This window comes from Bremia lactucae, linkage group LG6 (genome assembly GCF_004359215.1).
Source record: "Bremia lactucae strain SF5 linkage group LG6, whole genome shotgun sequence".
NCBI classification, from domain to species: domain Eukaryota; phylum Oomycota; class Peronosporomycetes; order Peronosporales; family Peronosporaceae; genus Bremia; species Bremia lactucae.
Window position 1 is genome coordinate 7,086,802 of NC_090615.1, and position 24,335 is coordinate 7,111,136.

Genomic DNA, 24,335 nt, shown 5'->3' on the forward strand with positions numbered 1-24,335 from the left:
CTAGAGGAAATCTCGGGTGTTGTGTAAGCTATTGCGCCTGCGAAAATAGTGGAGTTAGTTTAGAAAGTGGATGATTGACGATAGATTTTGATGTTGCTAGTCGGGCGCGGAGATTTAACGTTGCCGATCCTGGAAGGAGATTTCGACGTTGATATATTTAATAAATGTGATGGGCTGTAATTATGAAATTTGATTGGCTAAAAATGGATGGGGTGAGTTTAGGAAAAAGCGAGTGTATGCCTAGGAGTTTTTATATTTTATCGTATTAAATATAAAAACCTATTTTGACCAATCACAAATGTCATCTCAATAAATATAAAACCTAGTTCAACCAATCATAAAAATGCCATCTCTGTAGATAGACACTGATATGTATTGCGAGCGTATTATTCTAAATACCTCGTATTTTGGATGACGGTAGGCGTCATCCCTTCCAATGTAAATGCACCTATGTGCACCACATACACAAGGGTGGGTCACAATGTGAACCACACACAAGTGGAGAGTCTAATTACTCTACTCAAGTAATTGACCATTTTCTTAAGTACACAAAGCGTACTTAATTGGGATTGTGGGATAGGGCAACTTAAGACCATCACATGAAGTATCTACAGCCCTCCCTTTGGAAACTTATCCCCCGAAAACATAGAACTCCGATAAATTATAGGATTTGACGTCCACTGTGCCTCTGACTTATTACTTACTGTAATGCGATGTCTAATAACTTCTAACAACGTATAAAAAGAGGCTTCAAGTTAGCAGGGGAAGACTATCATTGGGCTTCTGAAGGTGATAATTGTTGCCCTCGCCAACAGTCTAGAGCAAATGAAGCTTGCGCACTACGCAGTTTACCCCCCCTTTGCATTTATTATGATTGCGTCGTATCTCGTAGGGCTTGGCGTTTACATGTCTATGCAAGTTACTGTCCCGACTGTAAAGGGGCGCCTTTCACTAGTACTGGTAAGTACTAGTTGACCTTACACTGATTACAGTGTAGGTAGGGTGCCTCAAAAGTTCACGTACACAGAGAATAGAGGAAGGCTTCTAAGTAGGTAAGGGTCTTCAGCTACTCAAGGTAATTCAAAGAATTAGAATTTGGGGAAAGTAATACTGTATTAATATAATTAATTTTCTACGTTTTCTTATCTACTACTGAACTTATTACATAAATACCTAACTAAGTATGGCGCCTCCTTGCGCACCGCACAATCGTGTCTTGAAAAGATTCGCGGGGTTGATTTAGACTTAAATTAACTAATCAATAGAGCCAATGGCTTATTGCATCAATAATATCAAATTTGTTATTATATAAATTATTAAAGTCAAAATTAATAATGATAATAATGTTGCACTTCTTTATTTATTTCCTCTCATAGGAAATAATATTTTTTTCCTCTTATAGGAAATAATACTTATGTAACGGGACAAACCGTTTCATCACCCCCAAACCAACAATCACTATAGTGATTGATGTAGGGTGACAGGAAAGGTTATTAAGGTTTTTCATGGAATTAGCATTTTTGGTTTTAAAAAAATACCGATTGTATTTGCGTTATAATTTTAATCATAATACCGATTTAATTTGCAACCTTGATTTCGATGTAGAATCAAGATGGCGACAAATAAAATCAAGATGGCGACAAACAAGTCTGTGCGCGTGGGCCACAAGGCCGCTAAGCTGGCAGCTGCACGGATTAGTGTAGCTGTCAGTAAGGCAAATGTTTCAGTAGACGCATTAGCGTCTACTGCGGGGGATATGTCACCTTCTTCTCCCATTGGAGGTGACTGGGGTATGTCATCTGTTGATGACATGCAGGTGACGGGGACAAGTCATCTGCTACATCAATTGTAGGTGACTAGTTAAAGTCACCTGCATCGCCCGACTCAATGGCGAGTGAGAAGGCCACCGGATCACCCGGGGCCGAGTCCGTTTGACGTTTGGGTTCTAACATGACTACCAAAGGGTGATGACGAGGTTGTTTAACTCGTCGGACCTCTTTGGTGGAGATTCATCATCAGATGACTCCGAGGGCGACGACCACTCTGATGACGCTAGTATCCGTCACCATAAACTACGTGGTCGCAAACGTAAGAGTGCTGCTGGTGGTGCTAGTTTGCCTCACCAGAAAAGGAGTTAATCTAGGTATCGCTTACAGGACCAAGTTAACGTTAACGTAACATGAGCCAACAGGAGAGGCACCGCTTGTAGGTTGCGGTTCGCTCCTGAAAAGGGGCCTTGGGTACTCTCTAGGAGAAACCTCATTCGTTGGTCTGGTATGACCAACGATCAATATCGTACCCCGTTATTCGACTCATCCAGGCTTAACAATCCTGGTGAGGATGAAACGGAATTCTTCATCGATGTCTTTTACCGGTATCGGTGGTACACTTGCAAACGAGCAAAGGATGCCAAACCTTTGTTCCAAGCTTGGACAGCTTTGTACAGAATATACAAAACATAGGCCGTAAGGTCTGCCTTGTGACAAGCTAAATTCTTTTCGTGCAAGGTTCGAGAAACGGACCGTAGTCGGTGAATTTCTCGTCACCAGTTGTAAAGTTGTGCGCAGATTGCGACTGATCAAATGGCGAACGAAGGACACATCAGTCCCTTTAAAACGAGCTGGTGACAGCTCGTCAGAAGATCTCTTCCTTGGAGGAAAGAGTGGATCGTCTGATTCAAGAGAATCAGACCCTGTTCCGAGACAGTCTTTGAGTAGTCTTTGGCTCGGAACCATCAGGCTTTGGCCGATGCCTTGACCGTTCCGGTGTAATCCGGAATCGGAAGAAGCCTCGTACTGATGGTACGGGTGGAGACGCCCAACATAATACGTAGGATGCCTACCCATACTACGAGGCAGCTCGACCGTGTATGCATTGCCAGTTCCGTTTCTGTCGTTCTACTGTATCAGCGATAAAATCCTATACGAAACGGACCACTGCTTCTCTAGCCAGCCTGTGTTGCCTCGATTTTATTTTGTCTTCAGTGCGACCGGCTCGCACTGCGGAGATATTAATCGCTTTATTATTGAGAGTATTATCATTCTCATTAATAGTATAATTTTCGATGCTGAGTCTTTCAGCATCGTTGTCTACTTCAATGTTAGTTAACTCAACATTGGTATCCTTCGCATTGACCTTAGGGCTAAGCGTGATGAGCAAGAGCTGAAAGATTCTTTGCTCGAGCGAGTCATTCCCCCCTTTAAATAAAAGTTACTCTCAAACAGGGTAGATATATGTGGGTGGCGTAAAGGCATTCACGGAAAACGGTGTATGCTTTGTAGAAGCATGCACTGAATTGTCGATGGCAAATTCTACCATCGGCAAGAACTCGCTCCAATTTTTAAAAGAGTGGACGTATCCGCAAAGTATCTCTTCGAGAAATCGGTTTGCACGCTTTGTCTAACCATGTGTTTCAGGATGATCAGAAGTTGACATTTTTAACTGTTTTCTAAGTGATTCGAACATTGTTGGCCAAATGTCCGCCATAAATCTAGGGTCTCGATCTGAGACCAGTTCACGGGGTAACCCATGGAGTCAAAATATCGTGTCAATAAAGATACGAGCACAGTCTTTGGCTGTGATTGACTACGGGGGAGGGCGGCAAGATGTACCATCTTGTTAAAACGGTCAACGAAAACAACAATACCATTATTCTTGTGGGTGTCTTCGGGGACTTCGAAGACGAAGTCCATAGATACGGACTGCCAAAACTCTGCCGGAACAGGTAGAAGCTGTATGGAGCACGGGATAAGCACGGAGCTTCACCCGTTGACAAACTTCGCAAGCACGTATGTACTTCCGGACGAGCTCATACCGGCGTAATCAGTAGAAGTCGCAACTTATCGTGAGATAAGTCTTCTCACGTCCACGATGACCACTTATTGGTGCATCGTGGTACGTACACATGATGCATTATCGCAAATCATTATGGTGTCGCCAGCAATGGCTGTATAATACAATAAACCATTGCGTTTTGTATATCGATCTGTTGAAGAACGATATAATTTCGACAATCCTTTTAAGGTATTCCATCAACCCTTTAAGAGCCTTATCTCCTTGACAAGCTCTTTTAACGACGTCGAGTAATGCTGACGATAGAACACTTATTGTTGCAACAGTGGCCTTTTGCTCACTGTTGATTTGCGCAGCCGGCTCCAATTCGGGTCAGCACAAAAGAGCATCAGCGACGACGTTTAGTCGTCCAGGTCTATACTCCACAAAGAAGTTATACTCCGCGAAGAAAGCCAACCATCTCGCCATTATTTGCGAGAGGTGTGGACTGTTTATGGCCGTGCGTAAAGACGGATGTCGCATATTTCATCGCAAGGAGCTTCTTGTCATGCACTTGATAGTTGCGTTGAGCTGGTTGAAGCTGACCGTATTGAAAACAGACGACGCGCCCTGCGCCCAGGAGACAGTCGATGGGTAGTGCCAAGCGTCTGTGTCATGTTGCATTAATGCGCAGCCGATTGAAAAATCGCTGGCGTCACAGACCACATGAAATGGTCATTCTCGGTCCGCCATCGCCAGGATTGGCGATTGGATCAAGCTTTGCTTGACACCATCAAATGAACACTGATAATCAGCGTTCCATGACCACTTTATATTATATTTAACAAAGCAGAAAGATGTACTATCATTTCGGCGTAATTGCGTTAGTACTTGTGCGGGTAGCCCGAGGACCTTTCGAAGTCGAATCACATCGACTGGCACAGGCCAATCGGTGATCGCCTTGATCTTTTCCGGATTCGGGCGTACATCGTGTTCACTTACGAAGCACCCAAGAAGTGGTATTTCGCTTGCAGTGAATATACACTTCTTGAGATTTGCAAACAACTTAGGCTTTCGCGTAGGCGTCAGATCCTTTCAGACGTGGGTACGATGTACTTCACCGTCCGACTTTCCATTCATAGCTCTGCTTTGAGCGAAGAAATCATCAAAATAACTCGCTGCGACATCCCGCAACGATCTTAACAGATTAGTTACACATCTGCTGAATGTCGCAGGGGCATTATTAGGTCCCTTTGGCACGACTAGCCACTCCCATAGCAAACCGCTTGGGGTGCTTACTGCTGTAAGCGGGATATTCTGTTTGCGCATGAGGATCTGATAAAATCTATTCATCGGATCCATTGACGAAAAGATAGTACTCTTTGACATACCATCAATAACGTCTTTTTGTGGCATCGGCGTTTGAGCCGGTACAATTGCAGCGCTTCATTTATTGAATGCATGCACAATCCGCCATCCCCCTTTTGCTTTACGCGCACAGAAGGTTTGACAGCTATGTAAGAGAGTTGCCTCCCTCACATGGCCCGCTGCTAAGCGATAGGCAAAAGTTTGTCGATCGCCAATACCTGTTCACGAGGCAATGACCACTGCTTCATGACACAGTATTTCGAACCTGGAATCATGTCGATTTCGTGTCGAGCGCCTTTATCCTTAGGCAACTCGCACGGTGCTGATTCAGGTAAGACATCTTTGAATGCGATTAAGTCCTGATAAGAAGTATTTGTCTTCAAAGACTCTTAGGATTGGAACGTAAAACGTTCCATCCGAGTGTTCTCACCGAGGACACTTTCGATCATCGATGAGCTGCTGAGAAACCCGTTTGTTCTCAGGAAATACTATTGTCGACCGAATATCAGCCGCGTAGTTGTCATCTGTGACAAGTACGCAGCTCTGTTGACTTTGCCACTTCGCAGATCACTCACGAACCGTTTCGGTTCAAGCGTTGGCAGTTGAGTTATCTCCGAAGTCAATTTCAGAGACGCTATTAGATTAAGTGTATGAGCGCCTACACTTGATTCACTGATTACTAAGACATTTAATGTCTCAGTTTCCTCTTTGGAACTTATTTCCAAAGGTACCTGGGAACCTATGACCACAAACTTTCGGTTACTTATTTCCACAGATTCTTGGAGACTTATTCCCTCAAGTCTTTTGGGGGGGTCCTTCCCAGCTGTCTCTAGCTGTGGTTGCGCTACCACAACGAGATCCTCTAAGATCGACTCTCCAGTCGATCCAAGTTATTTCGCACTGCCTCTTCTAGACAGGCATTTCAAATTTTCTTGGATGTTGCTTTCCTAGCAAGCATCCTTGTTTCGTACCACTCAACTTATTCGAGTTGTCGAACTTCGACGCTGCCTGTGCTTGTGCACAGCCGTTTAGATCTAACGCCTCAATGTGTTAGGTATTCACACTGAGGTCTTGTGTAGTCATGCTAACGAGAGACCCACAAGTGAGGCCACCACACTCACTCATAGGACATCCACACGCTTTTGGACGCTCCAAAACGTTCATCAGTTGACCATCAGATGAACAAGAGACAGGCATCGTCACAGCTTGATGCTACCAATTTATACATAGCTCGTACTTTCTACGCCATGATAATCCAAGGATGACATCAAATTTGCCATCCAAATCAAGTACGATGAAATCAGCATCGAACTGTTTACCATTTAACGTGTATTGGATATCAAGTACACGTTTCTCTACTGTTATTTTATATTATTGCTGCGCCTGTTGCTAGGCGCACTGTCATCCTCGTTAAGAAATATCTCGCTCAACGAACTTGACCCGGCGATCTTCTAGCGATTGGCGTCGAATAAAATTGTTCGACGCCCCACAATCGACTAGGACTTAAGTGGCAATTTATTTGACACTTTTATTTTCAGGTGATGAGGTTAACATTATCCCTTGAGGTGTTGCACGCAATGTTTTTGTGTGAGTAGCAACTTACGTCGAAAGGCCTGCAATTGTTTTTGACGTTGCGGGATCAGTAAGGCGCTCCGCACTCACTGACCCCGACCGTTTTTTGCGGTCTGCCTCGCCGTTGCGATTTCGCAACAGCTTTGGATCCGCATCCTCCGCTGCGCATAGCGGGAGGTCGGTCTTTTCGCTCAGTGTTTCTAGGCATTTGCCGTGGGGCACTTCACTCATAGGCGTAGTGGTCCGTCTTTTGACAACGATTACATTTTTGTAACCGTTTGTAACTTGAAGAGCGAGGTTTCTCGCTCTCAACATACGGGAGGTCCATGGGTTCTGAATCTCCGTTTCCTTGTCGTCTCGGTGGACGTTAAGCACCTGAGCGGACAAAAGCCTGTATAATACTGAAGTCCTCTTGTTCTGCAACAGAGACCGGTTGGTCAAGCTTCTCTTATTCGAGCCGGAACAGGTAGGTCTCGACAGAATCGTCTGCGAGACCCTTAATGAACACAGTAACCTGTGCCTGTTCATCAATCGGATGACTCACGATACAACTGATCAGGTGTCGTATATGTTGGGCATAAGCGTGAATGTCACGCTTGCCCTGCTTCAAATCCAGGAGCTCGGCTCAAGCCTAAATTTCGGCACGTGGCGGCCAAAATGTTTGTCTGAGCCGGGTCTTAAAGACCTTATAGGACCCAAAGACTAATAGGACGTGAAGCTTGAGCCCCAAGGCCCAAGATTTGGCACGTCCGGCTAAGTTGGAGATGCAAAATTTCACTTTTGTCGCATCATCACTGATACAACGAGCTTCTATGGCGTTGTCTAGTCGACAAACCATCTTAAAAAGGAGTCGCCTTCGACTGACTTAACTTAAAGATTTCAATCTTAAAGCTTTTGGGTCGACGCGAAAGTGTCGATCCATTAGCAGCCTGTAAATGCTGCTGTCTCAACAGCTCTTATTGTCCAGCATCTTAGTCTCTCAACAGTTCCAATTGTTGAGCAACCTATTCTCTCAACGATTCCAATTGCTGAGCAACCTATTCTTCCAACACTTCCTAGTGTTGAGAGCCTTGCTGGTGAAGGAAGGCTACTTTATCTCGGGCCCCGTCCAGTTCGTGTTGTGTGAACCCGGCTATGACCCATTGCTGTTCATCCCTGCCTAGAGTGTACAGCATGACGCCAAGGGCTGGCCCGCCTACAATCGAATACATTTGTTCGATCGCTCTCCAGTCAAGGTCACTCCAATAAGTAAACCTTTCATGCGTTGCGTGATAGCCATCTTGAGGGGCTGGAATGCTCTCTCCTTCTCCATTCGACATGTCCATGTTGGATCGAACGTTTGTAGGGCGTTAGACGGACTACGCAGTGCTACCAGGTGTGAAGGGACACTTTTTACTAGTGCTGATAAGTACTAGTTAACCTTACACTAATTACAGTGCAGGTGAGGTGCCTCGATACTTCGCATATACAGGGTACGGAAAAGGTTTCTATGAAGCTAAGAGGACTTGTTTAAGGGCTAAACTAAGGCTTTAGAATAAAGAGAAATGTATTGATATATTAAGCTACTACGTAACAATCTTCTTTTTACTACTGACTTTATTATATAAGTAACAAACTATGTATGGCGCTTTCTTGCGCACCGCACAATCGTGTCTTGTGACGATTGGCGGGGTTGATTCAAACTTAGATCAACCAATTAATAGGACTAATGCCGTATTGCATCAATATTACCAAATTTCGTTATATTGGAACGATCAAGTCAAATAATTAATTAATATAATAATTTGTACTTCTTTGTTATTTCCTTTCATAGAATATAAAATTCAATATTACTCTTTTAGGAAATAATACTAATGTAACGGGACGGGACTCCTCATTACAATGAAGGTAATTACGTGACGAGCTCGTTGACCTCTGGAATAAAGGAGAGCTTCAATCAAAACGAACATTATCGCCTGCTGATGGATCACCTCGGACGAAAGGCCTTCCCTCCGTCGCGCCTAAAAGCTAAGTTATCACTTTAGCTACAGCGATGGCCTGTTATGGCATCAGCTGACCTCTCGAAAATCCATGTCCCGCATGACACAGATCTCAAGTCGAAGATACTTCACGAGCTCCATGATGCACCATCGAGTGGGCATCTGGGCTGTGATAAGAGATTCTTACGAGTGTCAGAGAAATTTTGGTGACCACACCTATAAAAATGGGTTAAATGCACTATTTTACTCAGTCTGTCTACAAAGACGACGAGCCCCGTCCGACCCTTATGGTCAGGCGGCATGCCAAACATGGAGTCCAGATTGACCGACTTCCAACAATCCGTTGGAATCGGCAGCGGCTTCAATGGCGCACTGCTAGACGGTGCAGGTTTAATGCATCATGTAGCAGGCAAGGAGGCAGCTCTTGTTCCTGGATCTTGCGTTCCAACTACATGGGATGCCACGTTTTACGTCGGGTTTTTGGCGTCATGTGTTTGAGCTGCTCGGCAGCAAGCTCCACATGTCTACAGTTCATCATCCCCAGACCGATGGCCACACGGAACGCGTCAATCGGGTCGTGGCGGATGTATTGCGCACAGTAGCGACTCCCAAAGAATGGAGCATACAATTGCCCTTCGTGGGGTTCTCTATAAGTAGCAGTGTCCACACCAGTACAGGTGAGACACCGTTTTATAAAAGCGGACTGCGCCATCTTCGGACGCCAGTCTCGTTTGTGCGCAGGCCGAGTCTTGGTAAGCCGAGGCAACGAGCCGAGTGCGCGCTGCGCTGATTGCCTCAGACGCGAGGCTATCATCGCGCTCCGTACAGCGGCGCTACCGTGCGGTATTGATCGCCCATTGGCTCATAACCTGTAAAAATGAATCAAACAAATTCAGTGGGTTAAGATCGTCTTGTTTTATTACGGAGTGAGTCACTAATTACTCTCGTGTATCTTGATTCCAGCCAAGGAGTGCCACCTAGCCGTTGCAGCCCTCCTAGCGTGTGCTTTGTTGGTTGTGGGAAGTGGGACGTCTTGATCAGCCCATTTTCCAACATTGTATTTTAACCAATGGAATTGGAATAAATTGCATCAGCGGTGTATTCATTTCGAGGTGCCTTGGGCTGATGGCTTCGCTGTTTGGCAGCCTACCATCGGCAGCTGTGCGCAATCACGGCCGCAGCACGGCACTGTTGAGTGCGACTGACAATTGCAGTGACCGCACTTTACGATGGATTGATGATGAAGAGACTAGCAATTGCATGCACTGCAACACGTCATTTACAATCATCACGCGCAAGGTACTGCAGATATCACAAGTGTATAATTCACCAATATTTATTTTTATTTTATGACTATAGCACCATTGCCGACGATGCGGTAACGTCGTATGTCATAATTGCTCGCCACATAAACGCCGCATCTCGTCCACAGACCCTTTCGTACGCCAAAAGTGTTGAAGACTGAAATCGTGCTGTTGCTGATGGTGTGGTTGTTTTGCCAGCCGATGCGGGTTTGTAACGCGTGCTACGCTGCAGTGGATGAGCACTTTGCGTTACTGGAATGGTCTGGTCACTCGTCCTCGGAGGTATCCCAATATGCTGGTAATTTTAATTTTCCACGTAGTGATGCTGTAGCTGATTAGATTGAAAACAAAGCGGACCCTGTTATGGAAGGTCGGGTACGTGTCGGACAGCTGTACGTCAAAGTCGTGGAAGCTATTGGTTTGCCGTCGACAGACTCGATTACGAGTGATCCGTTTGTGCGGGTGATACTTACAGGCACGTGGTCACATGGACAAGAGTGGGGCAGCGACTATAAGAAAACGAAATGCACTAAAAAGAAGTCGCGTACGCTTAATCCACGCTGGCATGAAACATTTGTATTTAATGTGTGTGCACCTGGAGCCGAGCTGTTGCTAGAGGTGTACAATTATGGTCAGCTCAGTCAGCCGACAAAGCTAGGCGAGACGTCGATCCCACTCTGGCAATTAATGGACCAGCGACGACATAACAAGTGGCTGGATCTGTTACTTCCCGAGAAGCTTCACCGTGCAGGCGTTAAAAAAGACGCCGGGGCGGGCCGCATTCACGTCTTGCTGCACTACAAGTTTTCACGAATGGCCGAGTTCTGCAGTTACTTTACCGCTGAGCAGGAATACGAGCACCAGTGGCCGGAATTTCAAGCAGCACAACTGTATTGCAACTTCTGGGTGCTTCTCGACATTTTGTGGCCATATTTGGAGGTACTTTGGCAAATTTTGCCTACTTTAAATTGGGAACATCCGACGCATACGTTTCTGTGTTTCGCCCTTTGCGTGTGGCTTTGTCTTTTCTTACAATGGCTGCCGGTGATACTTCACCTTGCGATCATTGCGTGTATGGTACGGAAATACTTTGAGCTGAATTTTTACTCGTTTGCTGAAACGAAGAACCACTTAACGAGCGGTGATACGAACATAGAATGTGACATGAGCAACGGTGCGTTTCGACAGTGCCACTTGCCGCCGAGCTTTAGCCATTTGATGAACAAGATGACTCACGTCACGATCGATCAAGAGACGAAACGAACGTTGCAATCTGTACAAAACAACATGGCGTGGTGGTCTAGCAATATCAATATCCTCGAGCTGATATTCAATTGGGAAGACACATTATACTCGACTCACGTGCTGCTTTACGTCACTCTGAGCTGTGTGCTGCACATTGTGATTCCCAATCGGTATTTATTATTGGCATTTACGGTGTACCTCTTTGTTCAGTGGACGGTGCCTTTTATATGGCTCCTGCACTTTTTGTACGCGATCCATCGGGCTGTCTGCTCTATTGTCTATCAACACCGTCTTCAAAGTTCCATGGCACAAGCGGACATAAAGACTCGGCTACCGAGTGTCGCAGTGAGCGGAAAGCTGAATCTGATTGACCAAGCGCGAACGATGCGTCGAGCTGTCTCAAATGCTAGCGCACGCGCTCATGCGCACATAATAAAGAAAGAAGAGGCGTTTGGGGCAGCAGCCTCAGCCCTCTCCGAACGGTTTGTCGTCTCTGGCGAACCCGCTCTTCGCAAGCGTCCATTTCTTATGTGACTAAGTATATTTCGCCTTGGACCCTGAATATGTTGCCTAATTCGACAGAGAGTGCAAGGTACAATGGCTTAACGTGATTTTTGCTGTCACGATAATCAGAGCGCTATAAAATTAGTTGCGATCATTTCGACGTTCAAAAAGTATATTGAGCTGACCTTTTCATACAAGTGGCAATCGGCAAGTTGGTCTCACAGACCAAAGGCATAATATTTGCCCTTTGCGGCTCGCTTGTTTTGCATTGCGCTCACAAAATTTGGGCAGTTAGTGCAGATAAAAATGCTTTTACACCCTGAACAAAATGAAAATCACTTACAAAAAGCAATGTATAAACATTTCTTAAGCTCTTAAGGTGAATGTTTAATTAAAAGAGAATTTAGGTTGCCAAAAGCCATTGTTCATACGTGTCTTGTAGCATCTTATAAAATCACAAAGGAAAATCGATATGAATTCTTAATCGCATTCACGAAATTTCAAGAGCTATAGGACCCGTCAAGGATGGAAAAGATTCGTTATAAATCAGGATCGTGCTGAAATTGATAAAGAGCTGCATTGAATAAATTTCCACTACTTTTTTTACTTCGAACAGATATTTGTTAATCATCCGGTCCTAAAACGTGACCTAACATTTCGATGTTTTTGTGTTAAGAGAGTCTTAAGCAAAATTTTCGGCGGCTGGCCTCACGGTGACAGTAGCATTTTTTGCAGTAGGCTCAATTTGTGTAGTCTCAGTGGCTGGAGTCTCCATTTTGGAACCAGGGGCAGTGATGGATATAATTTCCAAAGCTAGAGATGGATAAGCGCTTTGGTAATTGTTAGGTTCTGCGGGATGGCCTCACCCGGGACATAATCCCACATAGACAGCAGCGGCATCTGGTCCGGTCGCTGCTGTCTCAGGTGCGTTCGCTGCTGCCTTTTGTCCGTTTGCTGCTGCTTTTGGTCCGTTTGCTGCGGCGTCTGATCAGTGTACTGCTGCGTCTGGTTCGTATTTACCGAAGAGAGCCCGCCGTCGCAAATCTCCGAGTCGCTAGCACCAAAATTCTGAGTCCAGTAGTGTTTGTACGTAGTGTCAGACCTGTATACATATGATGTACCGAGCATGATGTAGTCGGCACTTAAGATATTATCGCGATGACCCTTGGAAGACATCCATGACTGCATGACCGAAGCAACGTCCTTCTGGCCAGCTGCAACGTTCTCGGCAACTTTTGTCCACGCGAACTCAGCACCCGAAACACGCTCCGACAGGGTGGAACCATTCGCTCCTGTGTGGCCCATAAAGTCATTACTGGCCATATCCTCTGAATGACGCGCAGCGGCTGCTGCCAGCTTCTCGTTTGCGCACAAAGCTGAGAGACTCAATTTCGCGCGCTCTGCATTCACTGCATTAAGCATCTCTTGGTAGTAGTCATCATAGCTTGAGTAGATTTGCAGTTTACGCGGCTTCTTGTGCAGCAATTCTTTTGCCACTGAATTATTAAACGATGCAGAAATTAAAAGCCAAAGACCCAATGGGGAGCGGGTGAAGTTCAGCATGGGGAGTGGGAGGGCGAATGCGTTGATAATTTCTGATTGCAATGTTGCTCGAATCGACAAAATAAGAAGTGAGTACTTCAGGCTTCCTCTTTTCTCTTCAGAACGAGCATGGTGTGCTGCCGAGAGAAGTGAGTCTAGTTTCTTGTGATATAGTATCTATCTGGTGCGACGGTAGCGGCAAATATTTGTCCATTTGCCAAGCACTTGGGGGTGACATTTGCTTGGAAACCAGCTGGGTAACGAACTTTGTCGTCACGATCGTCTTTTCTTCCAGCTTTTAGTATCCCCGTCAACCCGTACAATGGACATTGGGGTCATTGGCAACTGACGCTCAAGCGCACGCTTCTTGTAAAACTATCGGAAGAGAAGGCGCCACGAATTAATCCTGTGCACCTTGCAATTTTGTGGGGCATCCCACGCTTATGAAACATCTGACGGTTGTTGTCAAATAAAAGCAAACAGGGCTTTTCGAATAGTGTGCATACGTATTGAATCTCGCGCGAAAGCCACCGTACATTTCTTATACGACTATTATTAAGGGATTACTTGATGAATACTCTCATTATTGGCATTTCATTTTGGCTCTTGTTGTCAAAACGTCGATCTTTATTTTTGTGCAGTTTTTTTAAACGCTACGTCACACTCGCGACTGATCATCCACATAATTTATCCTGATTAATTTACGCTTCTACTGCCTTGTCGATGGTGATAGTCGAATCATTTAGCCCGTTGGTGTCGTGCACAGCCTATCCCGCCAACTTGTGGGCTATAGCGAGCTAAGCTCGATCCACCTACAGCTCTCATTGCAGCACGTGATTGGTGAATGATGACTCTTTAGAACTGTCATTCTTGCATTCAAGATGTCAGATTCGGTAAGCGTGGCCCGTCCTTCACTCACTGCCAAGAAGTACCGAATTTTAGTGGACCCTCGAAGTTGTACATAGTTTATGCGATGAGGGGGTAAGTCGGGGGACCATCCCTTATCTTACTCTTTTGGAATCATTCAGGCTAAAATTATAACGGCAGTTCTTACTAAACATATCATTTAATAAGTACAGTGTATATTTTGAGGCTGAATCACAATCAGATGTAGCCATACTTTCGTTAGAGTTGCGGTCTGCGCTACTAGCGATGACTGAACTAAAAGGAAAACAATCTAATTTAAGTGCTGTCGCGACTGTTTCTTAGAATTCTTTTGCAGGTCTCTTATACATTTTCAACGCTTTATTGACGAAATCTCGGTGACAGCTGAAACGAAGCCAGAACCTTAATATACGGGACCAAACACACGATAGAATACCATGGAATAAATTTCATGCCTACAGCGACTACAGTGTATCACAAACCATTGACCGATTTACATTCTTGACAGGCTTTCAATTTTATTTGTATCGTATTGCAATAAAATGCACCAGAAAGCGACATTTCTCCTAAACGGACTCGTCTTGGCTTTACTTTGCAATACTGTAGTTTCCCGCTCGAGTAATTGCACTGGTACGCCATTGAACCAGACCAGTGGAGGCCGTAATTTACAATTGGACACGGAGTTCGGTGTGCTTCTACTAGCCGCAGTGAACAAGGAGCGTGTCTCCCGCGGCCTTTCGCCGCTCTGCATGAACATGAAATTGCAATCAGCTGCCCAAAAGCATTCGAAAGATATGGCTTCAAACAACTTTATGAGCCACACGGGTTCGAACGGATCCTCGATGTCCAAGCGCGTGTCAGCTGCAGGCTTCAAGTGGACGGCAGTTGCAGAGAACGTCGCGGCCGGTCAAATTGACGTAATGGCAGTTATGAAAGCATGGATGAATTCCGCGGGCCATAGAAAAAATATTCTAAGCCGAAAATTTAATATGCTTGGTTGTGGGTATGCGTACAAGGCGAGGACTAATCTTAAACACTTTTGGACGCAAAACTTTGGGTCGGGCCAATTGGAAAGGTGCTCGCTGTGAATGCTTAAAATGATCTTTTAATTAAATGTGGTCGATGCTTAAAAGTTGTAGACTTGACGATAAATTCAAAATACTTGTTTGTAGTGCTTTTGCTACCTTTTTTTGCTTAAACTTGTACGAGAACGAAAGTATTGCTAAAACGGCAAGACCAGGACAATAGTTGGAAGCAGTTGTGATTTGTGTTAAAGCTTTCATCCTTAATCCGTCGTTTCATTCATCTCGCGGTCGTAACGCATCTTGTCCAGCTTGGCTGCCTCCACCCACGGCGCTTTTTGTTCGGTACTCATCGCTTTCCACATTTGCACGAGCTCTTTCATGACGTCAATAATCTGCGCGTCCTTACGAAGTGACTGCTTGACCACTATTCGATTGGCCATACTAAACTGGACGTACGCGCTGCGAGGCTTGCGCACACTGCTCAGAGCACTCCCCTTGTTCAGTTTTTTCTCCTTTTTCGCATTTTGCAGCTGATGCTTCATGGCAGTTGGAGACCAAGGGGATCTGGGCAAGCGACTCGTGCCCTCGAATTTAATGGGTGATGCGCTGCCACCTACGTGAGTCATGAGCTCGTGTTTGGGCACCTTGGTCTCCTTCTTCAAAGTATCATTTGCAATATTAACAAACTCTGGCTTGATTGTCCACGCTACAGCCCCCTTCGTAGCATTTTCGTCTATTTCTGCCACCTGGCGAATCTTCTTGAGCACGTACGATGGTTGTAGCTCTTCGCGCTTTTCGTGGCTAATCATTGCACAAAAGTCTAGAGCAACCTTAGCTGCATCCATACTTGTTGCCTGCAGTAAGAAATGAACCAGATCCTCGGTGCGCTGATCCACCATTTCCTCGTTTTCATCGCGCTCTTTGCGCTTCTTCGCGCGCTTAGCTTCACGCTGCCGCTGCATGCGCTTAGCCTCCTTCATAATAAGCTCGTCCACACGAGACTGGTGCTGCTTCACATCCGTTCGGGCTTCAGCGAGCTGCTGATCAAGCTTGATGCGCTGCAGCTGCAATGTACGACGTACATCATTCTCCTTCTTCTCCCGATGCTCCAAGTCAGCATTGTCTTTCTCACAGATACGCATCAGCGAGTCACAGCGACGTCCAATTTCAGCCGCGGTGCGTGATCGAAGATAATAATCGAACGCAAATCTCTCTATGTTACAAATTTCCTGCTTAATGCGATCCCACGCGCCGTAGCCAAACAAGTTCACGAGGCACAACAGAGCACGATCCTCCTCTTCAGTAAACACTTTGCCTCCTTTGCCTTGATAATTAATCGGCATATCCTCCCACGGATTGGCGTATCGCTTCACTTTGCACGCCGTCTCTTCAGTCAAGCGCTCAATTTCTAGCAGCTTCGACTCGCCTTTTTCGATCGATTTCAAAATTTTCGGCCAATCACTTAATTCTTCTTGGCCTCTGGCAAGAAAGACCTTGGAATACCGCTTAATCTCCTCAACCGGCTTCATCAATTCGCGGGCAACAGCTTCAATGTTTTCGCGACCGTGGCGAGCAAGCAGCTTGACATACAAGAAGAATTGGGGTTTGTTCCAGTCGCTAAACCCCTCGGACAGCAGTTGTTTTTTCTCTTTAAATTCTTCTTCCGTAAGATACTGAGCATGAGGCGGAAGCGGTGGCTTCTCCATTTCAAGTTTGGCGAGCTCGTAATTCGCACGCTCGATCTCATGAATCTCAATGAGCCGCTTGCGATTGTAAAACTGCCATTCATCAAGGCGAGGCAAGCGCAATACCTTTGGCAACTGCTTCTGCTTGGTCCTGTGTTTTGATTCCAAAGACACGTGACTGTGACGATGAACCGTACGGCGCTCTCGCTTGCCTATTCCCTCTGCCATCTGGCGCGCAAGTTCTGCATCGGCTAGACGCTTTAGTTCTTCCTGTCGCTCTTTTTCGTTGGAATAGTCGATCCCGTCGTGATTTTGGCAGCCTCCACCATCAAGCTTAAAGTCAAGCAAGTCTCCCTTATCATGAGCTTGCATCTTCTGCTTCATTTCCTCTGTACGTTGTTCACCCTTTGCTAAAATTGCGTCGATATCTTCGTCCGTGATTGTAGAATTTGTTGCTCGGAATACTTGATCAGCACCAAATCGAATCATCTCAAGCATATCATTTTTCGTTAGCTTGCTTTGTTTCTCCTGAAGCCGACCTTGCTGCACCACCATAGCATCCAGCTTAAGTTTCTGCTGAGCGCGCTCAATGATCTTCTCCTCAACGGAATCAGCCGTCACTAAACGGTAAACATTCACTTCCTTCTTCTGACCAATACGATGAGCACGATCCTGAGCCTGTAGATCAGCTTGTGGGTTCCAATCTGAGTCATATAAAATAACAACATCTGCCGTGTACAAGTTAATGCCGAGCCCGCCGGCGCGAGTAGACAGCAAGAAAATAAATCTAGACGAATTGGGCTTGTTGTATTCGTCAATAGAACTTTCGCGATCCTCGCACGATGTTTGACCATCGATGCGGCAGTACTGATACTGGCGCATGCGGCAAAAATCCTCCATAATGTCCAAGACGCGAGTCATCTGCGTGAAAATAAGCACGCGCGAGCCACGCTGCTTTAGTTTCTTCAGCAGCTTGTCCAGCAACACCATCTTGCCACAATTATCGACCACGTGTTCTCCTAACGGATCTAAAGACCGATCTTCTTGTCCTTCAAACAAATACGGATGACCACAGCACTTTCGCAGCTGCATGACAATGTTCTGCAACGCACTCTTCGAGACACCACCTGAATTCCCCATGACCGTATTTACATCGCGCAGGAGCAACGATTTGTAAAGCAATTTCTGCATTTCCGACATGCCCACAAACAACAGCGTTTCCTTCTTTGGCGGTAGACTTTTCTCAACGTCAGCCTTTAAACGACGAAGCATGAAAGGACGTAAGATCTTGTGCAGCTGACTAATCATTTGCTTCTTGGCTTCATCGTCATCAACATCTAAGTTAAACCAGTCGTCAAACTCCTGGGACGAAGCAAATACGTCAGGCAACAAAAAATTTAGCAAAGCCCATAGTTCGTGCAAGTTATTTTGGAGAGGCGTGCCCGTCAGTAGTAGGCGATGCTCCGTGTCGAGCATCCGGACAACGGTTGAAAATTGAGAACTTTCATTCTTGATCCGATGAGCTTCATCAATAACCAAGTACCTCCATGCAAACTTACAGAGCGCCGTCTTCTCCTTTAGACACATTTCAAACGTAGTCACGCAAACGTCAAATTTTCGCTTGTCATCGGGCAGCCCGGGGCACAAAACCTCCTGCACACAGCGCTGACGTTCTTCCTTATTGCCATGAAATTTCACTGCGCGTAATGAAGGACACCAGCGATGGAATTCGGCGAGCCAGTTACTTAACGTTGATTTTGGTACCAATACAATATGCGGGCCAGAAACATTTTGAAACTCGTAAAAGTAGCCCAACACAGAGATCGTCTGCAGCGTTTTTCCGAGGCCCATTTCATCGGCAAGGATGCCATTAATGCCTTGGTGTGCAAGATTTATCATCCAACTGAGCCCTTCCAGCTGATACGCACGCATTGTACCAAATTTAATAACAGATGGTTGCTGCGTAATGCGAACGCCTACGTGGTGCGAAACGCTCAATTCGCCATCAACATTGCTTCCGCGCTTTCTCTCCTTCTTGGCAGTTCCCTTTGCCTTGAGAAGATTCGCGTCCTCGGGACTTTTAATCGCATTTTTTACCTCCTCCTCGGCCTTTAGCGTCACACCTGTTTTGCCTTTCTTCTTTCCTTTTTTCACTTTGCCACTAAAGTGAGCAAAAATGTCACTTTGAGATAGTAAGTACTTCAGCCTAGCCGAAGCGATGTCTGATTTCTTCTTTGCTAGCGCTTGTTTTTGGCGTAGTTCCTCGGCCTTCAGCTCGTCACGATTATCGATTTCTTGCTGTCGGATTTCCTGACGCAATCTCTTGGCTTCTAGCTGCTTATCGGAAAGCTCCTTTGGCTGACGCGTCAGACGCGTTTCTTCACCTACAGTTTGAATCTGCTCAAAAACCCAAAGACAGCACCAATTTACGTTATCTGTACTAAATAAGCTCATAATGAGTGTTTACAGACCTTTTTGCGATCACGCTTGCCCTCTACAATGCCATTTATCTCTTGCCGCTTAAGTGCACGCTCCGTCTCGACCTCTTCGTCGCGCGCGCGACACGCGTCGTCGTAGCGCCTCTTATCTTGCGCCGCAAGATCCGCAAATTCTTCACGACTGTTGGCTGAGAGATTTGACCAGCGCGAGCTGATCTCCTTTGATATGCTGCCAAGCTCCACGGATTCCTTTCGCTCAGCGGCTTGGGCCGCCACGACGCGCTTGACGTCGTCCATGACGCTCTTCTGGAATATCTGGTACGCGGTCTTGGGCTTAACGACCTGGTTGGTCTCATTGCTCTGGAACTGGGCGCCTACAGCCACCCAGTCCGCGCGACTTTCCTTCTCCATCGCGGTTTGCTATGGGGTATTTTCAGTAAGACACTCCTGTTTTTCAAGGGCCGAGCTCATTGTTTATAGACAAATAATGTTATGTACTAACCGGTTGCGGTCCGGTCTCTATACGCTTTAAAAGGTTGAAGTGATTGATAGTAATATTGGAATAGTCATGCAGGCACTAGAAGAACAGGCGCAATTCGATGACGATAGGCTTCAATGGGACGCCTGCGCGTCGCACAAGGACTGCGAAACTTGTTTAAACGCCAGCGTCGCATGTCACTTCTGCAAGCGTGATTTCCAATGCCATGCCATTGGGTCACCATTCGGCTGCCCGATCGGCGTCTCGGTATGCCATCACCTCGAAGGTCGACATGTTAGGAGAACCGTCATATCGGCATGGGACGATTTCTGAATGCCTTATTCAATGCCTGTATTGCAGACTGCGAGCGGACGAAGCCACAGCACGTCGGCTATGGGCCACCACCGTCCGTTGTCATTGCGGTGCTCTGTCTTATAGTTACGCTGACCTGCTGCATCTGCGGCATCTCAGCCATTTGTACATTTTTTTTTCGAGCCAAGAAATCGAAGTCCTTCCGCTCTAATAATGGTGTAGCAGTTAAGGCAGACAAGTGGATGAAGAAGCAGGCAATAATCAGGTACAGCTTTATGCGTTTGATAAGATGTACTTCTAGTTAATTGCTTTGGAGGATGCTTCGCAGTGACGATGAAGAGCGCAGGCGTGATCATAGTCAGCCTTTACTTTTAGATGAGATCCGAGAAGACGAGATTCGGCTCTTTGGGAACGACGTGGATCAGTTGTCTCTTGAACGCTTGCGTACTCGCCACGAACATGAAGAGCGACAGATAAATTGGCAGGCATTGGTGTCGCGAATTACATGGCTGGTGGTGCTTATCGCAGCGACGGTGATCGCCCTGATGTTCTACCCACGTATACCCGATTACAACGTGTGCAACCGTGAATTTGAGTGGGATTCTATTCTCCACAGCATCTTGGGCTTGAAACCCAAAGTTGAGTACCAAGTGCTTGTAAGCGTGATTAATGAAAATCGCTTTGGATTTGTACTTGAGTCTGGAAGTGCCGACATCTATCATAACTCGACGCTTGTGGGCAAGTGGGTGCTCGACAAACCATGGAAGGCGGCGGCAGGGTCGATCACTGATATCGTTGCCGGGATTAACATTACTCCTGGATATACCGAAGGAATTGCTCTTTGGAAAGATTTTAGCAAAAATCAACTTATTTTTCGGATTAATGCGACGATAGCTGGCTCGATTACGTGGGGAAGATATAAGGTTTGCTACGGTGACTTCGGTGACTTGGTACACTTAAATGACCACTCACTGATGATTCTTTTATGTGGCTCAGATTTATCGCATTTCATCGTCCATCCCAGACATCGAATTTCTAGTTGGTGCAGAATACGATCGTGGACTTTGCATGTGCACTGAGTATCTCACTCCAACCTAACGTGACAATAATTATACTCTTCATGAGTGCTTTTAAAGCAGGCAAATCTTTTGAAATTTTTACCGAGTGAATTCGTAATCGATGACATCTAGCTACAATGAAGCCACACATTGTGCAACTTCGTAGGAGTCAATGACATATTGTACTCCATGCATGCAGTTGGTCTCCTAGAAGCTTCCACTGCTAAGAATAGTGTAGGCTCACCAACCGGCTTAGAAAAATCGTAGCCACAACCTCATTCGGAATGATGTAAAAGCCTTGTGCTGTCAAATTGATTTGTTTGAAGTAGGCAGCGCTTGCGACATCACTAAATGAGGCGTTCAACCCTGTACGGTCACGAATGGGGGCCAGGCGTGCCAAAATCTTCTCACACGCATCCAGAGTCGCCATTACGTACACGTTCGTGCTCATGGAGACTGCTGATGGCTGCGAGTTTGCAACCTTACTTGTCGACGTTTCCTTGATGTGAACTTGATCGTGCGGAATACTAAAAACGCGCGCAAGCACTCAAATTTCTTTTGTAAGTAAAGTAATCCTTGTAGCAGTTCAACGCCACCATGTGAAACCAATCGGCATATACATGAACCAAGGAACCGCCTTGATATATAAACTTCGAATTGAAGATTGTGTCAAATTCGGTTGGTAAGATCGCAATGCCACGCTTTCTCCAGCGGTTACCCTTGTTCCATTCTTCAACTTCTGCTTGCTTGGACGTGAATCCGCTTCGATCGATCGTTCGCTGCCACAATGTTCGTAAATTAAAATCTTTTAAAAGCTGACCATAGTGCGTGATTTGACCCTAAGCATACATATTGCGAATGCGAATTTCTTCTGGAGTCAAATTAAGACTGCGAGCATATAATCGATGTACGTCTCAGCGATAAACAGTCCTTGTGGTCCACCAAATCCAATAAAAGCGGTATTCTAGAGAGATTGGTGCGGCACGCAGTACCACGACAGCGAAAATTGGAAATTTTATACGCAACACCGCAGTGGAAAAGCGCGCGATTCATCATTGCTAATGACAAATTCATCGAATACCCTGCATTATTGAAGATATATACATCTTGTGCCAGTATGGTTTCATTTTGCGTAAACCTAACCTTATACTTCGCAAAAAAGGATGCCAGCCGCCAGAGTCTGAGAACCCTTTGTCAACGTTACCACTATCAATGACGTGTACTGGAAGAATAAATGATTCACTCTGGATCGCCTCCTCAATTGTGGTCACGGAAGGTAACCTTTTGTAAATGCCTTGTCGACAGCAGCCACAGCTAATGCGTTTCAGCAACGATAATACCGACCGTCTGTCCGACGCAAAGCATTCTTCGTCCTTTGACACCGGACCAATTTTATTTGATCCAAGCTTTTCAGTTTCGAAAATCGAAGCATCAAAGAAGCGATGAACACCGTCCATAGCAAGTGTTTCACTTGCATCCTGCTCTTAATGATTCTATGAGCACACATTGACAGTACCAATGCACCGTGAACTGTTCCATGAACGTCTGGAATATCGTCTGTGTAAAGCGCTTCTCCACTTAACTGTAAGTATGCCGATTTGTGCATGAGTGGGTCTACCACTGGGCCTCTCTTCGTATTTGAATCCCCTACTGATTTGTGCTTCGAATTTTGAAGACCACCAGTTTTTAAAATAGAGCTTAAAAGTCTTCGAGAAACGGAGCGTACCTGATGCAAGAATGACTTGCCAGCGGATTGAAGTTGGACTAGACAGCTGGAGCTTTAAATAACTTCAAGGCAGTTATGCTTTCCAACTGCACATCGAGCAGCAGTCAATCTATCGTCGCCATAAAGAACTTGTACAGAAAAGATAAGCACAAGCTTTCCCTATACTTAGCCATCCCACTTAGGACACTCCGGAATTTACCACATCGCAAGCCTTATCAAATGACAAAGCGTCAAATGCCTTGCCAATAAAAAAAATTCTGTGGCATTGGTATCGGTGCCATGCCGCCAAACACTGCAAAGGCATCCTCGATTCTCCAACTTCTAGCATCTCGTGAGCACTTTAAGCGTTACACGAAATTCCAGCGGTAAAAATACTAATATCCTCACCGCGCCATCGTGCCTGCTTAAATGAAAGCATATATTCCCATTTCATCGTGAAGAAAATATACACTGCGGTAATGATCTCATCCGGCTAGAGTTCAACTTGACGGAAGGAAAGAAAAAAGTTGCGAACTCGGGCGTGACGAATGCCTTGAGTAGATAGCAGCTAAATTTAATCAGTACACTTGGTGTACTTCAGGGGATGGTCAATTATTTAAATATAGTAATTAGACCTAGCACTCGGATGTGTTTCACATTTGTGACCAACCCTTGTGTATGTGATGCTGTAGACGGGCACGTCGCAATGCGGCCACGCTCTACTTTAGCACACACCCTAGCACAGCGAGGAAGCGGTTTACACCTGCTTCTCTAGCGTGCAGTGAGGTAGTTGTGGTGGGCGCGCAAGCGACCTCACCCAACACACTAAGAACTCTGGTGAAGTGACGTCACGGGAGCGGTAATCCGTCTCCTCGTGCGCACTTACCAAGTAGGTAGTAATTTTCAGACTGATTTATATTTAATAGAATTAAATACAAATACCTATTTTTACCAATTAAAATGTTATCTCTATAGATATCATTTAATATGTATTGCGAGCGTATCTTTATAGATACCTCGCGTAACTGATGACGCTAGCCGTCATCATGGATGACGCTGGGCGTCATCCCTCCTAATGTGAATGCACCCATGTGCATCACATCCACAAGGGTTGGTCACAAATGTGCACCACACCCGAGTGTTGGGTCTAATTACTATTATTTAGTAATTGACCATCCCCTTAAGTACCAAATGTACTTAATGGGGACTGTGTAACATTAGGGCAACTCTAGCCCGTTACACCATCCCCCTCTTTAAGAACGAATTTACATTTTTAAATTCGACAGAGTAGAGAGAGGAACTGCGAGCAGCTTTACGCGCCGCTAGTTCACTCGATCACTCTCGCGCACGTGTTTCTATACACGGCGCCCAAGATGCCACCTAAAAGGGGCCACGTTGGTGGGTCGTCTGCGAAGACGCCCACACAACCTCGCACTAAGCGCACGCGCCGCGTTAATTCGCCGG

At 45.8% G+C, this 24,335-nt stretch overlaps 7 protein-coding genes across 7 annotated transcripts; 2 read left to right on the plus strand and 5 right to left on the minus strand.

Moving 5' to 3' along the window:
- Positions 1 to 9,500: 9,500 nt before the first annotated feature.
- Positions 9,501 to 9,746, minus strand: CCR75_000463 (uncharacterized protein; the record flags this gene model as incomplete). The annotated part of the gene is made up of 2 exons (XM_067958570.1): positions 9,501 to 9,559; positions 9,614 to 9,746. The coding sequence occupies 2 exons, from the start codon at positions 9,744 to 9,746 to the stop codon at positions 9,501 to 9,503; spliced, it is 192 nt and encodes a 63-aa protein (XP_067818389.1).
- A 69-nt stretch (positions 9,747 to 9,815) lies between these two features.
- CCR75_000464 (uncharacterized protein) lies at positions 9,816 to 12,229 on the plus strand (the record flags this gene model as incomplete). The annotated part of the gene is made up of 4 exons (XM_067958571.1): positions 9,816 to 9,989; positions 10,050 to 10,130; positions 10,193 to 10,276; positions 10,334 to 12,229. The coding sequence occupies 4 exons, from the start codon at positions 9,816 to 9,818 to the stop codon at positions 11,771 to 11,773; spliced, it is 1,779 nt and encodes a 592-aa protein (XP_067818386.1). The 3' UTR covers positions 11,774 to 12,229.
- A 327-nt stretch (positions 12,230 to 12,556) lies between these two features.
- On the minus strand, positions 12,557 to 13,306 carry CCR75_000465 (uncharacterized protein; the record flags this gene model as incomplete). Its single annotated transcript, XM_067958572.1, has 1 exon — positions 12,557 to 13,306. One exon carries the CDS (start codon positions 13,304 to 13,306, stop codon positions 12,557 to 12,559), a length of 750 nt encoding a protein of 249 aa, XP_067818385.1.
- Positions 13,307 to 14,712: 1,406 nt separating this feature from the next.
- On the plus strand, positions 14,713 to 15,258 carry CCR75_000466 (uncharacterized protein; the record flags this gene model as incomplete). Its single annotated transcript, XM_067958573.1, has 1 exon — positions 14,713 to 15,258. One exon carries the CDS (start codon positions 14,713 to 14,715, stop codon positions 15,256 to 15,258), a length of 546 nt encoding a protein of 181 aa, XP_067818113.1.
- Positions 15,259 to 15,455: 197 nt separating this feature from the next.
- On the minus strand, positions 15,456 to 19,794 carry CCR75_000467 (uncharacterized protein; the record flags this gene model as incomplete). The annotated part of the gene is made up of 2 exons (XM_067958574.1): positions 19,352 to 19,794; positions 15,456 to 19,277 (listed from the first exon to the last, which is right to left on the minus strand). The coding sequence occupies exons 1-2, from the start codon at positions 19,727 to 19,729 to the stop codon at positions 15,456 to 15,458; spliced, it is 4,200 nt and encodes a 1,399-aa protein (XP_067818112.1). The 5' UTR covers positions 19,730 to 19,794.
- A 685-nt stretch (positions 19,795 to 20,479) lies between these two features.
- Positions 20,480 to 20,830, minus strand: CCR75_000468 (uncharacterized protein; the record flags this gene model as incomplete). Its single annotated transcript, XM_067958575.1, has 1 exon — positions 20,480 to 20,830. The coding sequence occupies one exon, from the start codon at positions 20,828 to 20,830 to the stop codon at positions 20,480 to 20,482; it is 351 nt and encodes a 116-aa protein (XP_067818111.1).
- A 1,351-nt stretch (positions 20,831 to 22,181) lies between these two features.
- On the minus strand, positions 22,182 to 22,623 carry CCR75_000469 (uncharacterized protein; the record flags this gene model as incomplete). Its single annotated transcript, XM_067958576.1, has 2 exons — positions 22,182 to 22,248; positions 22,310 to 22,623. 2 exons carry the CDS (start codon positions 22,621 to 22,623, stop codon positions 22,182 to 22,184), a joined length of 381 nt encoding a protein of 126 aa, XP_067818384.1.
- Between the last annotated feature and the right edge of the window lie 1,712 nt (positions 22,624 to 24,335).